Source organism: Fukomys damarensis, unplaced genomic scaffold, assembly GCF_012274545.1.
Source record: "Fukomys damarensis isolate Sample0158 unplaced genomic scaffold, DMR_v1.0_HiC HiC_scaffold_25, whole genome shotgun sequence".
Lineage (NCBI taxonomy): Eukaryota > Metazoa > Chordata > Mammalia > Rodentia > Bathyergidae > Fukomys > Fukomys damarensis.
The window spans coordinates 26,744,966-26,761,071 of NW_022900937.1; the positions used below are offsets into that span (position 1 = coordinate 26,744,966).

Consider the following 16,106-nt stretch of genomic DNA (forward strand, 5'->3'; position numbering starts at 1 on the left):
CTCACGTCCCAGCTCAGATATGGACAGACTCACTCCTGGGTGTCCCCACCTATGTGGCCTTTTCCCTGCAAGAATGTGTGTGTCCTGATTGTACACCTCTATGTGCCCTTTATAGAAGTACCCAGATGTCCCCAAATCCCCAAGAGGAGACGTATCTTTCAAAGGAGAGCAAGGGGAGAGAGGGAAATGAGCCTGAGGCCCTGGGGGCCCTGAGCAGACCCTGGTGGGTGGTGGAGGCAGAGGCTGCTCGGGGCATGCCCTGTCCTTTCCTCTGTCTCCTCTGCTGTCTGTGGCTTCACTCAGTTCTGAACCTGGTCTTTCCCATGCTTCAGCTCGAATCTGCTCGCACCACACTGGTGCCTGACTACGGAGATTCCGTGTTCTCCTGGTGAGATCCCTAAGATCCTGTCCCCGCAATCTTCACAAAGCCATGTCCAGATGATTGGTTCACTATCCCATAGCATCTCCTCCTCTTAGGGAATAGCGCATGTACTTTAATTGATTTCTCCTATGGACTATTTTGGCTTCTTATGGTCATGTTGGAAGAATGAGCATTTGGTTATAGTTAGAGGAATTTGTTTCCAACAAGTTGGATGAGTTTCTGGAAAAGTCCTTCCCTGGGTGTCTGTTTAGAGAAGGCTCTGTCAATTTCTAGGCGATCAGTCTCCCTTTCCTTCAGTCAGAGCCCTGAGGGATATTTCTGGATCCTCACCTTGAGAATCTATGCACTTTTTGAAGTATCATGATGGTGTGTCAGCCCCAGGAACTCTTGCCCTCACCCTGGTCCTCTCCTACCCTCCATCCATCCATTATTTCCCCCCCAGCATTTCCTCCTCTGTGAGCCTTGAACTCCTGTGCAGGAAGCAAGACTCAGGCGGTGATTCTAGATCTGCCTGTCTTTCTAGTTGCTCTGTGCTTGTTCAGTCTGCAATTTCATTTCTTTCTTGAGCCTATGGAAAGATAATGATGTTTTTCACAAATTGTTGCTATGAATAAACGGGACTTCCTATGTCTTTCCATGTTGGAACAAAATTCAGATGTCGCTTCAGTGAATATATTTGACCTCTACCATGGCTCAGAATTCTAATGTCACTATTTAAAAATGACATTTGGACTCAACAAGAGAGAAAGAAACACAAAGAAAATGATTACAAGTTTTATAGATTTCAGGGTTCTTCATTAAAATGGAACTGAGAAGGTCCAGAAGTTCAGATTTAGCTACATCTCAGGCAATGGCCTGTTCCGGAAGACGTTCTCATCCTGGTCTGGGAAGAAGAAGTGCACTGGGAAACTGCTAGGTACAGGAACTCTCAGTCCTGAAACACAGGGCACAGCAGTGATGGTCCTGGTGAGGTACAGAGCAGGGTGAGAGCGGCCCAGGATGACAGTGACCACAAGGCCCACGGCCACATCTGAAGGATGTGTGTGACATCTGTGTGTGAGGGCATCGCTTCAGCTCTGCCTTCAAGAAGCATGCATGTGTGGGGATTTGCTGCTTCAAATAATTTCCTTCTGCTCAGTATACACTTGCTTCACGGAACACAATAATAATAAGCATAAAAATTTTAAGTACAGAGATATATATGACTAAAGAAAATTTAGAAACAATATATGACTAATAAATCCAGAATGAATTGACAAAATAAAAATATATAAAGGCAGAAATAGAATCTATTTAGGAAAAAATGAATAGTATGAAATAGGAGCATTTTCTTTTAAACATTGTATATTACCATACAGATATTAACTTGAAATCCTTGCACGTGTGTTTCAGAGATAGAGGTAGAGAGACAGAGAGAGAGAGAGAGAGAGAGAGAGAGAGAGAGAGAGAGAGAGAGAGAGAGAGAGAGACTAAAAAAGGATGGTAAAGTTTATTTTATAAATTCCTAACTAGTAAGTGCCAATAAATAAAATTTAGGCCCTAGTCCTACTCAGATAACATGGACAGAAAGAGCTCAGCAGGGGATGCTCTGAGTCCATCCTGACTTCCCCTCTTCCCTCCTCCCCTGAGCACAGGGCTCCACATGGTCCTGGGGCTGAGATTGAGGTCCAGGGCTCCTGAGGTGGCCAAGGAGAGGAGAGAGTTGTATGATCACAGACTATGTGGAGAGAGATGTGAAGGGTTTAACTTCTTACTCTGCAACATTTACTCCTGCAGTAGTCACTCCTCATGATGAGAAAACTAACAATTGTACTTTTAGATAATGATTTGGCATTCAAAAGAAATCTAAATGTTAAAAATGTACGTTTCTTTGACATTTATTTCCCTTTTTAAAAATTCGTATTAAAGAGACAAAGGAAAATAATATATGTAAATGAACATAAATATATATAACATAATATATATATAACTACATATATGTGTATAACAAAACTGTACTTGTATCTCGAATACTTCATAAGTACTCTGAAGCATATGTATTTCGCTATCTCCTCCTGTCATATGATGTCAAGACACAGAGGAAACCCCAGAGGCCAAGAGGAAGCCTTCACTCCCCACCTTCCTTCTCAGCATCTGCTTCTGGGGCCCTGCGTCTTGCCCTGTGGATCCCCAGCGCCCCCTGCTGGTCGGGCGCGCCCAGCAGGCAGGTTTGTGTCTGGGAGCACCTTGAGGTCCCCTCACTGCGTCTCTTGCACAGTAATACAAGGCCGTGTCCTCGGCATTCAGGCTGTTCTTTGCAAGGACAGTGTGTTCTTTGCGTTGTCTCAAGATGGTGAATCGGCCCTTCACGGAGTCTGCGTACTTCATATCACTACTATCACCACTGATGTATGAGATCCACTCCAGCCTGTTACCTGGAGCCTGGCGGACCCAGTGCATGTAGTAATCACTGAAGGTGAATCCCGAGGCTGCACAGGAGAGTCTCAGGGACCCTCCAGGCTTCACGAAGCCTCCCCAGCCTCCACCAGCTGCACCTCAGCCTGGACACCTGCAAACACAGAGACATCCTGCTCAGGAAACTGTCACACATGTCCACCATTTATCCAGTTCATGCCCACTCACACACTCAGCGTCTCCTGTTTTTTGATGAATCACCTTTAAAAATAGCAAGAAGGAAAAGCCAGTTCATCCCAAACTCCATGGTGAGCCGTCTGCATTCACTTCTGATAACTGAGTGGGAACAGCTGAACATTCAGGTCTGGGCTCCTCTGCAGAGTTGCAGGGTCAGGGCTGGGCTGGTTTTCATTAGCACGGGGAGGCCCTATTTGCATGGCCTCCTGCTATAAAATAGGTCATGCCATGCAGCACTGGCAATGTTGGTGGCTGTGAAGACCTGTGTCTGAAAATGCAGTGTGGGGAGTGGAATGCATTCTTCCAGCATCCATGGGAAGAACAGCAGGCATTTTCCCTTCCATGGGTTAATTCTCCCTGGTGTCTGCGACCATGGGGGATTCTGTGCTCTCATGGTTAAGTCTCTATTATCCTGTCCCTGTGACATTCACAAGGATGTCCTGGGGTTTGGCTCATTTTCCGCTGACCTCTGCTCCCTTCCCTGGGACAGTATATTCCTTTTAAACCCCTTCCCCTATGGGTTATTGTAACTCTTTAAAACTACATTGGGAAGCTGAATGGTTGGTCTACAGAGGAGAGCTCCTTCCCTCCAAGTTTTGGGAAAAGCCTTCCCCAAGGATCTGTTTGGAGAATCCTCTGGGCGCATTTCTCAGTGGTCTGTCCTCGCTTCCTCCTCTCAGAGCCGTGAGGGATAACTGCGTTCTCACCTTGAGATCCTGGAGGGATTTGGAATGCAGTGTGTGGCCCCAGGAGCTCTCACTCTCACCCTAGTCCTGTCCTGTCCTCCAGGCATCCGTCATCTCCCTGGCACTGTTCCCCCAGGACCCTCTGTGCCAGGGAAGCAGCTGCCATCTGTTCTTCTTGACTTCCTCTCTCTTCAGATTTCTGGGTGCAAGTTTAGTTCTATGATGGAGCCAAGGAGACTAGGGACACTTCAGTAATGATGCTAGTCATGGGTGCAGTGAGCAAAAGGATGAGGAGAGAACCTGTTCTGAGCTAATTTTTGAATGTTAATGGTCTCTGTCTGAGAACATCACCTTAGCTCTGGCTTCAGGAGCCCACGCACATGTGGGAGTCAAGTGTGAAAATCATTTCCTTCTGCTTACTATATACTTACTTCAAAGCAGATTCAAACAGAGTCAGGGAGACAAATAGAGTGTGAAAACTATACCAATGTATTTCACAATGGTGATTTTTTAAAAAACCATGGTGGGAATTCAGATCTTAGTCTTGCAAGGCTACTTGAAATGAAAGAGCCCTGGGCACTGCTCTGAGTCCAGCTGGCTGCCCCTCTGCCCTCCTCTGCTCAGTGTAGGGCTCCACATGGGGCTGGCAGAGACTGGGACCCAGGTCTCCTGTCGTGGCCCAGCAGGGAGAGCTGTGTGTTCCCACACTCTGTGGTGATGAACAGGAAGGACTTCATTTCCTGAACACAAACATTTGTTTTGTCATGAGACAACTCCTCCTTGTGGCAATAAGATTATTTTATTTATTCTCGAATGATTTTAATGACAATTTGACATTCGAAAGACACCTGTCTGGAAAATTTATAAGTTACTTTGAGATGTATGCAAGTCAGCTTTGTGCTTCTAATAAAAATCATATTAATTAATAGAAGAAAATCACTAAACAATACATGATGCAGTTGCATTTGACAGAATATTCACTTCAAACTTCAATATTTCATAAGTCATCTGCAGGTTATGTCCTGCAGGGTCTGCTCAGGTCATACAATGTCAAGAGAGACAGCAAACCCGAGAGGCAGACAAGAAGCTCTCACTCCCCACCTTCCTTCTCTGCTCCTGCTCCAGGGACCCTGCGTGCTTCTCTGTGGACCTCGGTGCCCCTTGCTTGTCCTGAGGATGCTGTTTGAGAGGTTTGTGTTTGGGCGCACACCAATGTCCCCTGACTGATTCTTGTACAGTTCATCTCGTTTCCAGACCGTTCTTTTGCAGATACAGTGTGTTCTTGCCATTGCCTCTGGAGATGGTGAAGCTGCCATTCATCGAGTTGGTGCGGAATGAGCTATCATTATTAGATCTAATGGTCGACACCCACTCCAGCCCTTTCCCTGGAGCCTGGCAGATCCAGCTCATGGAAGAGTTACTGAAAGTGAATCCAGAGGCTGTGCAGGAGAGTCTCAGGGATTCCCCCAGTCTGTACCAAGCCTCCCCTGGACTCCACCAGCTGCACCTCACACTGGACACCTGCAAACACAGAGACATCCTGCTCAGGAAACCGTCACACATGCCCACTGTTTATCCCACATATGCAAATCAATAAATATAATACACTATGTTAATAGAGCAAGGATAAAATTCATATGATCATCTCAATAGATGCAGAAAAAGAATTTGTTAATTTGTTAAAATTCCAACAAGTTCTGGGCATGGTGGTGCATGCCTGTAATCCCAGCACTCAGGAGGATCTCTGTGAGTTCGAGAGCAGCTTGGGCTACATAGAGAGCTCCAGGTCAGTCTCAACTACATAGTGAGACCCTGTCTCAAACAACAAACAAATCCAACATGCATTCATGATAAAAACCCTACAGAAAATTGGAATAGATGGTCTCTACCTCAATCCGATAAAAGCCATCTTTGAAAAACCAACAGCCAATATCCTACAACATGGTCAGTACTGAAATCCTTCACACTAAAATCAGGAACATGACAAAGATGTCCACTTTCACCACTCCCTTTTAATATAATTTTGGAAACATTAGCCACAGCAATTACACAAGAGAAAAAATAAATAAAAGAAATAAAGATAGGAAAGGAAGAAGTCAAATTGTTATTATTTGTGGATGACATTATACTCTATATAGAAGACCCCAAGAACTCCACCAAAACTCTTTTAGACTTAATTATAAAATTCAGTAAAGTAGCTGGATACAAGGTGAACACAAAACAATCAATAGCTTTTCTGAACACGGAAAACAGACTCACTGAGAGAGAAATGGGGCAAACAATTCCTTTTACAACAGCATCCAAAAACCTGAAATGCCTAGGAATCAACCTAACAAAAGAAATCAAAGACCTATGCTCTGAAAATGACAGTGGTATGAAAAATGAGATTGAGGAGGCTATCAGAAAATGGAAAGACTCCCTTGCTCCTGGGTAGGAAGAATCAACATAGTGAAAATGGCCACACTTCCAAAACTGGTATATAGATTCAATGCAATCCTAATTGAAATCCCAGCAGCGTACTTCATGGACCTTGAGAAAACAATTCAAAAATTTATTTGGAACACGAAGAGACCTAGAATAGCAAAAGCAATTTCAGGCAATGAAGAGAAGTTAGGGGGTATCACAGTCCCCCACAGAAAAGTAAACTACAAAGCTTCTGTAATAAAAACAGCATGGTACTGGCAAGGAAACAGACCTGAGGACCAGTGGAACAGATTAGAAGATGAAGAAACAACTCCAGACACACTCAACCACCTTATCTTTGACAAAGATTCCAAACACCCTCACTGGAGGAAAGACAGCCTTTTTAATAAATGGTGCTGGAAGAGCTGGGTTTCAACCTGCAAAGATTAAAAGAAGTCCTAAACTTCTCACCGTGCACTAAACTAAAATCAAAATTGATTAAAGATCTAAATATTAAAACAGAAACACTAAACTGGTTGGAAGAGAGGTTAGGTAGAACTCTTGAAAACATTGGTGTAGGAAAAGATTTTATGAACCAAACCTCAGTTGCCCATGACCTAGCACAAGCAATCAAAAGTGGGATCTCTTCTTATTAAAAAGCTTCTGCACAGCAAGAGAAACACCCAGCAATGTGAAATGACAGCTCACACTGTGGGAAAAAACTTTCACCAGCTGTTACTCAGACAAAGGGCCACTATCTGGAATAAATAAAGAACTTAAGAAAAATCAGACCTCCCAAATTTAAAGACCCAATCGAAAAGTGGGCTTCTGAAATGAACAGACATTTCTCAGCCAAAGATAGAAATAACAAATAAACACATAAAAATGTTCAACATCACTGGCTATTCAAGAAATGCAGATGCAAGCAATGCTGAGATTCCACCTCAGAATGGCTGCTATCACGAAATCAACCAATACCAAATGCTGGCGGGGCTGTAGTGGAAGAGGAACGATGCTCCACTGCTGGTGGGAGTGTAGACTGGTGCAACCACTGTGGCAATCTGTATGGAGAAACCTCTAAGAACTAGGATTGGAGGTCCGATTTGACCCAGCTATCCCCCTGCTGAGTACCTTCCCCAGAGAATTAAAAGAATCATACCACAGTGATATATGTGCACCCCTTTTCACAGCAGCACAATTCATGATAGCTAAAACTTGGAAGCAGCCCAGGTGCCCCTCAATGGAAGACTGGATAAAGAAAATGTGTTTTTAAAAATAACATGGATTACTACTCAGCCATAAAAATGAGAAAGTAGACATATTCATAGCCAAATGGATGGACATTGAGGTGATATTCTTTTTTTTCAGCTTTAATTGAGTTTCTTGGTACATTTTAGGGATACAGTACAGTTACATTTATTGTTGGGATCTTGTATGAGGTGATATTCTTAAGTGAAATTGATAAGACACACATGTATAAATACCAAGCAGTTTCTCTAGAGTGAGAAACTGAAAGTGTAAATAAGGACTAAAAGGTATATAGATAATGTGAAATAGTAAGAAAAGGGACAAAGAGGAAGGGAAAATGGGAGGAGTAGGGGAAAGGAAAGAAAGGAATGGAATTAATATGAGAAAGTGAAAAATAATGGCAAAGAAGTCTTTATAGATAGGGAGGGAGGGATGGGGTTTAAAGGCGGGCAGCCAAATGGGGAAAAAACAAGAACCAAGTTTGAGTATGTCAAGGTACAAATCTCCAGTGATGAATGTCAGTATGTTGCATGCATGAAATGTACCAATACAATTAATTAGAAATTTACCCTATGTTATCTCCTAGAGGTTTCAAAATTTCTGTTTCATTTTTATCTTAGAACAGAGTCAGAGACATGGAATTCAGTTCAGTCTTCCTCAGGGCAATAATCCCCGGGGACAGACACGCTGTACACAGGAGGTGGATCTAGGCGCTCTGGCCTGAAGTGTGTCCTGAAAGGGATGTTCACTAGACAGCTGGGGTCTGCTCTGACAGCCTGCGAGCTACATGAACCATCCTGTCCTGTTTGTCTCACTGCCTAACAGACCCAAAGTTCACAGCATTAACAGAAGAGGACCACAACAAAGTTCTTCCGCCATACCTGGCTGGCCCAAGTATTGTAAAACTCAGTATTTGTCACTAATAATAAATCTTGAAAATAACTAATTTTAATAAAAACAAAACAAATACTACCATAGTAATGCTATTGTTATCCTATAAAAAGGTACGAATTAAAATGATTTGACACATTCACTATAAATGCTTTAGTCATGTTTCATTTATGAGCACTTTTGAAATAAATTGAAAACACTTCATAAAGTGAGAAATGGTTTATTAATAGTACTGTCTATAAACTTTTCAAAAGGATGTCTTTAAATATGGGCATCTCATTATCTTTTAGCTTTATCCCAGTCTGGATGTATAGAAGTTGTAAAGATCCCTAAAATACCTGAGTATAGTAGCACACGCCTGTCATCCCAGCACTTGGGAGGCCGAGGTAGGAGAATGCTATGAATTCCACGCCAGCCTGGACTACACGGTAAGTTCAAGGCCAGCCTGAACTGCAGAGAAAAAGCCTACACCACCAAAAATCCATAGTAGATCTAACAGGTTTATAACCAAGCACAGCAGGTACCTATCTGCTTTTCCTGGAATAACAAATTCTGTTTTCAGACACAACTACTTGGAAATGTTTTAAATGTGTACACACACACACACACACACACGTATATATCCTATATAAACTGCATATATTTTTGTCAATTCACAAAAGGATAGAGGAGGATTTTGAAAACCCATGATACTGCCCCTTTTGCCTTCCTCCATATCCCCAATATGGCTATGTTAAAATTTTTATTAAATCCGTATTAATGTTTCATAGGGATTTTGTAAAAGATCATATAGGTATAGTACTTTTCATTTCATGTATTGATTACATTTTGTATTTATGAGTAAATCTTCTTGTAATTCTGCGGTTATATAAGAGGGGGGTTATGGAGTCTTTAATTTTCTATGTTGTATATTCTGTACAGTTTAAAGCTTTGTAAGAACACCTACATTTACCTTTTTAATTACTAAAAGCAATAAAATATTTCTACATTGAAAAAAAAGTTCTTTGAGTTAAACCTTGAGAAATGCTTTTAACTGCCAATACAAAAGCATATGGTTAGTGAATCACAGGACTCCATATAATTAACAGTTTTCATGGCATTTATAACTCTAAACTTTTCATTAGTAGGTCAACAAAAATAGAAAATAATGGCAAATAAAAATATAAATTCTTTTTTTTTCTGCTTTACCTCCACTGGATATATTTCCAAAATATCTAAGGCCATTGTACTATACTGACATGTATATTCATATGTGTAGTAGCACAAGCCAGTATAGCTAAAATATTAAATGTTCTATGTGCCCATCAACAGAAGAATAAATAAAAAGGGGGAATTTAAACACAATGGATTAATACTCAGGAATAAAAAAGGATAAATTTGAATTCTGTGTAGGAACATGGTTGGATTATGAAACCATAATGCTACGTTAAATAAATCAGACACAGAAGTGTAAATATTGCATGGTTCTCCATATGAGAGGGAAAAATATAAGTAATGCAAAAAGCAAGTTATGGAAACTTGGTAAGACACAGAGAAGCAGAGTCTGCAGAGATAGCCTTGGGCAAGGAGGTGGGTTGGGGCTGGGAAGCAGGGACAGGAAAAATGATCAAAATGCCAAAAAACTGCAATAATTCCCTTAGTTGAATTTAATTTTTATTTATTGCAAATATATCTTAATTAAAAAGAAAAAATGCAAAAATGTGAAAGGCAGTGCAGTTTAATGAGTGTAAGGAGTAGCACAGTTTTGTTTCCCAAACTGGGGATGTTTGTACTACATGGCTCATTTTTTTCTGCAATGAGATTATTTAAGAGGAACTGATAAAATAATCCTATTTTTGGATGTTGAAGTTAAAAGTGCTTTTATAAGTGACGTGAATTGGCACCATGGAATCTGTAACACGCAGAGCCAGGGTCAGAGCACACATGCATGACAACGTTTGTCATTATCCGAACAATGACAAACTCTGAACCTATTGGACAGTAAAAGAGGAAACGCACTTCAAGTCATGGGTTTAAAAGTGATTTCCTAAACAGAGCAATAACTGTGTAACAAACAGCACCCGTAATCAGCCAACTGAGATCACATCAAATCAAAAGCTCCTGCATATTGAGTAGTCAATTAGGCAGAAGGAAGAGGCAACCTCTGTAGTGGGTATTTTTTTTTCAAGCTATTCCTGAAAAAAAAGGGATGACATCTAGACTGTAAGAAAAACTCAAGTATTAGATCACCTAAAATAAGAGACCCAGTCAAGAAATTGGCATGTATAATGTGCAGGCATTTCTCCTAGGAAGAAATACAAGTGTCAATCACACATATGAAAAAATATTGAACATTCCTGGCCTTTAGAGATATCCAAAACAAAAAAATGCTAAGAATCTACCTTTCACTAAAAAGAACTTCAATCATTAAGAAACCTACTAATAATAAATCTGCGATGGGTGCAGTCAAAATAGGACATTCATACATTGTCATTGGGAATGTGCACTAGTGCAACCACTGTGTGATCAGTGTGGACATTCTGCAAACAACTAACCTTAGAAATTCCATAAGACCCAGCTATCTCTCTTCCAGGTATCTTCCCTAAAGAGCTAAGCACATCGTGCTACAGCAAAATGTGCACACCAGTGTTTACAGCAGCACTATGCGTAAGAGCTAAATTCCGGAAGCAGCTTGTATGCCCATCAACAGAGGATGCATGTGGTATCTAGAGTTAGTGGAATGTCACTCAGCTATGAAGAAGGACGGATTTGAGACCTTTGTAAGAAAATGGATGCACATGGAAAATAAAATATTGTGTAAAATAAATCAGACACACAAATTTAAGTACCATATACTATTTCTTATTTAAGTAAGGCAAAGTATAAACAAAAAGCACAATAAAGGATGGCTAGAAGGAGACAAGGCAATAGATCTCTTGCAAATGGGAAGAAATCAAAGAGAATGTAGCTCAGAAAAGAAGACAGGAAGGGAAAATAAGTAGGATATAGATATGCCATGTCCCTGAACCTAATAAGTTAAATGAATGTAAAATTTATATGTCACAATCATGAGAAAAGATAAAAATATCAACATGAATGAAAATGGAGAAATGAGATTTAGCATAGGTGGAAGAGAGTCAAAGTTAGGGTGAAGAGGAGATTTTAAAAAGGATCAGACTGTATTATATACATGCACCCATTTCCGAAGTTGATTGTAAACTGGCTGTGCTACAAACTCTTAAAAAGAAATTAAAGTTTTGAAAAGTTTGTAGAAGCCACCACTAGAGAGTCTTTAGCAAAGTTGGGGACAGGAAGAGAAAACCACAGACTCTTAACAGCAACGCAGACCCAGGATCCTGCACCTGGTCCTGGGCCCAACAAGAGCTCAGTGTGTCCTGCCTGCCCCCTGTCTCCTGGGAGCCCCTGCAGGGAGGTTTGCGTCTGGGCTCACACTGATTTCCCATCACTGTGTCTCTTGCACAGTAATACACGGCTGTGTCCTCAGATCTCAGGCTTCTCAATGACAGTGAGACTTGGCTCTTGGAAGTGTCCCTGCCGATGCTCACTCGAGATTGAAGGGCTGAGTTATACTCTGTATTTCCATTACCCCATATCACACCGATCCACTCCAGTCCCTTCCCTGGAGGCTGACGGACCCAGCTTACACCATAACTAGTTAAAGAGAATCCAGAGACTGTGCAGGTGAGGGACAGGGTCTCTGAAGGCTTCACCAGGCCAGGTCCTGACTCCTGCAGCTGCACCTGGGACAGGACACCTGGGGACAAGAAGCATCACCATCAGTCAAACGCACCACACACCCTGTGCCCCCCTCGCTCTCCTGAATCTCAGAGACACTCACAGCAGGGAGCCGCCACCAGGCAGAGGAGCAGCACCAAGGACTCCATGCTGTATGAAGGCTCCTGTGAGAGGAGATGAGGGCTGCTCAGCCAGGTCTGGCTTTTCATCCTGAGCCTGGGGCTGCTTTGCATGGGGAAGCCAGTGAGGGTATAAGAGGGGGACAGAGGGCAGGGTGCGCTGGTCCTTCCCAGGAGAGTGTTTTTCTTACGATGATCAATTGCACTGGGGAGAGGAACACCCCAAAGACACTTTTCTGTATCGTCTGTGGTATTCATGCTTCTACACACAGAGAAATTGAGTTGGAGCAAGGATTTTGTTGATTTTGAGCACGGTTTTTGTGGGAATTTTTAATGTTAATATATCTATGTCCTTGATAGGTTCCAATATGCTGACTGCATCTACTAATGCCTGCCTTTTCCAGGGGAGGGTTTGTTGTGGGCAGAGAAGTGTGCACTGGTGGGGCTCTTTTTGGAGATAAAGAAAAATATTTGATTATATGACTAATCTTATTTCTTGTTGGTGAAACACTTGTGCACTTCTCCATGACTGCCTTTTCTAAAATTATTGTTTCATCATTATGTGTGGTCTTCATAGACAACCTTTAGACCTTGTTCCCTGGGTCCTCACAGTATCCTGATTTGTGGAAGTTTCTTAGATTCCTGTTTCTCCATCTGAGCCCATCTTGGCTTTTTAAGATCAGGGCTCTCTACTGCTGTCTGAAAATGCTGGGACTCCTCACGGACTAGAGACATTCAGCCCTTCCCTCTCAGAACCTGGCCCTGAAGACTAATGGACTCATAATCAATCAAGTTTCCAAATATGCCAGGCTGATTCCAGTGATTAGAAAATCACCTCCAATGTCCTGACTCAGTTTACACCAATTAAGAGGGAGGTACAAAGCAGATGTGGGGAAATCCTCACAGATCAAGGGCATATGAAACTTTGTACCTGGCCCCATCTGCACAGGCCTGTCAGGGATGTTGAATGTGCTGGGTAAGGAGGCCCCTGCTCTGTACACCCACTGCAGCTCCTCCTGTCCCTGACCGTCAGATGGCCCCAGAAAACAGCACAAGTGTGACCACATTCTGTGTTCCAACATCCCAGTCCTTGTCTGAAAAACCAAGGTAGAATAAGGCATGTATTGCTGTTAATGCATGTGAAATTTTCATCTATTTCTGATGAAAATGTTTATGTAGGAATCCAAAATTTTAAACAAATTTCTCCATACATTGTATTTTTAAGAATGTGAGATCCAGCCGGGCATGGTATTGTACACCTGGTAAACTCAGCACTCAGGATCCTGAGGCAAAAGGATCACTGGGAGCTGGAGGACAGCCCAGGCTACATAGTGAGTCCAAAGCCCGTCTGGACTACAGGCTGTCTCAACCAACACACACATTAGATACTCTATCCAGGGAAAATGTTCAAAATTCTCATCAGGAGAAATCTTTATGTGAAAGACAGAATAGGACCCGAGAAGCAACAGTTTAGAGCACATAGAGAGCAAGTCAGAAATAAAACAGTAAGTGAGCTATGTTTTTAAAATAGAGTATGAAATACTCAGAGTCCATTGGCAGAGGTTCTGTGAATTCCTCCTGATCTGTCAGATCGAGCAAACCTAACTTCCCAGGTTTCTGGACAGCAAAGGCGCATCAATGTCTCTTTCTACATATGTCCCAGAATTCTCCACACCAGAGCCCAGATGTGCAGATATATTCGTGTTGTAGCCCATGGTTTCGGCTGGCCTTTCCCTTTCAATTTTAAATTTGAGGCTTCAGATTGTTTACTGCGTATCCCTGTCCTATCAGTGTGTCCTCCATGACGGTGACAGTGTGTGTTCCCTTCACACCTCGTGCCCAGTGCATGTGCTGTGACATCTTGGCTCCATTTCTTATTACTACGTGCATGGCATAGACTGTGCTGTAAAACTTTGAAAAAAATGTAGGTTTTTTTTCCATTCAAAGTCATGTGCTTTTTTATTTCTATGATTTAAAAAAATACTCTATTCTGTTGAGGGACCATGTGACGTTGGTGAAATGACTGTGCCCAGGCTGAGCCTGCACCATTATGTGGATAATAGGGTGGTGCTCAAACGCTGGAGGATGAGCTGTGTTAAACTTGTTTGTCAGCTAGCCTGTTGGTCCTCTGTGAGGATCATGTGTCTCCTTGTGGAGTTTTTAGGAATTGACCAACACTTGAGTGAATGAACTCTGAGAAGAGCAGGTTCCCCTCCATCGTGTGTGTGAGGTTCATTAGCCAGGAGAGCCGGCACAGCCCAAACCACCACTGTCACCATCCGCACGGATTCCCCAGCGGACAGCCTGCAACTGTGCCTGCACCTGCAGCTCCCTGGTCTCCACCTGAAGCCCACACGGAAGAGCTGGGACTTTCCAGCCTCCATGGTCCTGTGAGCCAGTTCCGGAGGAAATGTCTCTTCCTGTGTGGTGTCACTAGGTGCCTGATTTATCTCTGCTGCTCTGGAGAACCAAATCCATGCAGCCCTCTAGACAAGCCGGGGACAATTAGAGCAGTAACATAAATTACTTAGTATTCCTTTGTAGTGCTAGTTGTAAAGAACATATAAAGGACATCTAAATCATTGTGAAGTTTTGATTTCTTCACAAGTCTGTTTGAGTCCAGTGTGTTTATTCATTTTTCCATTTTATACTGTTTAGCAGGAGGTTTTCAGTGTAGCAACAGAAGAAATGTTCCATTTTTAATCTAGATTTTTAAAATTTCACCTCCTTAGTCAAAGCAAAGGTAAAGACAAGACAGTTTTGTTGATCTCTTTCCAGACAAACATTGTGCTTACTGCATTTTCTCCATGGTTTTATATTATTTTCTGTTATTAGTTTTATGTTGCATTTCCTTATGACTGAAGTAGATTATTCATGTTATTTCCATCCATTTTATATACACAGAGGTGCACACAAGTGCACGTGAGGGTGTTTTTGTCTGCGACCAAATATGCCAGAAGGAATGGAGGGTGAGGGGAATAAAAAGAATGAATATATGAGAAGTATTTACACCTACTTTCTAAAGTGGCAATACTATATACTGAAAAATATATTAATAATTTTTTAGATATGAGAAAACCAAAATATAATAAAGAGAATTAATGACAGATAATAGGAAGTAAGAAGATAGGAATGGGATTGAGAGACCAGGCAGGTGTAATAAAAAAGAGTTAAGATGTGTTATGTTCATGCATCAATTACCACACAGAATGTAATCATTACATAAAATTAAAAACATAAAAAACACTACAAAAGAAAAAAATCAATAAAAACTTTTTATCCGGGAACGCATTAGACAGATACTTGCTAAAAATGTGTCTTCTGACATTGCCATAGGAAAGGACTTTATGAACAGATCCTCAGTAGCACGGGAACTAGCACAAAGAATCAATAACTGGGACCTCAACTTTTTAAAAAGCTTCTGCAGTGCAAGAGAAACCACCAACAGAGCTAAGAGACAACCTACAACATGGGAAAATTTTTTACCAGCTGTTCCTCAGACAAAGATCTACTATCTAGAGTATATAAAGAAATAAAAAAACAGTTCACCCAGTTATAAAATCCCAATTCAAAAATGGAAATCTGAAATGAACAGACATTTCTCAGACAAAGAAGAAAAAGCAGCAAATAAATATATGAAAAAATATTCAATATCACTGGTCATTTAACAGATGAAGATGAAAACAACACTGAGATTCTACCTCACCCCAGAAAGAATGGCTGCTATCAAGAAATCAACCAATAACAAAAGCTAGTGGGGTGTGGGTTCATTGTTGGTGGGTGTGCAGACTGGTGCAACCACTGTGGAAATCAATATGGAGATACCTCAAACCACTAGGATTAGAATTCCCATTTGATCCAGCTATTCTCCTGCTGGGTATCTTCCCAAAAGAATTAAAAGAATCAAACCAAAGTGATAAATGCTCACTCATGTATATAGCAGCACAGTTTGTAATAGCTAAAATTTGGAAACAGCCCAACTGCCCATCAACTGGAGACTGGATAAAGAAT

At 41.7% G+C, this 16,106-nt stretch overlaps 1 pseudogene and 1 gene segment (V, D, J or C); both read right to left on the reverse strand.

Annotated features, from left to right (window-relative positions):
* Positions 1–328: 328 nt before the first annotated feature.
* LOC104860643 lies at positions 329–3,134 on the reverse strand (annotated as a pseudogene).
* An 8,367-nt stretch (positions 3,135–11,501) lies between these two features.
* Positions 11,502–12,146, reverse strand: LOC104860642. The segment is given in 2 exon segments: positions 11,502–11,995; positions 12,080–12,146. Coding segments are annotated over 2 exon segments (540 nt in total).
* Between the last annotated feature and the right edge of the window lie 3,960 nt (positions 12,147–16,106).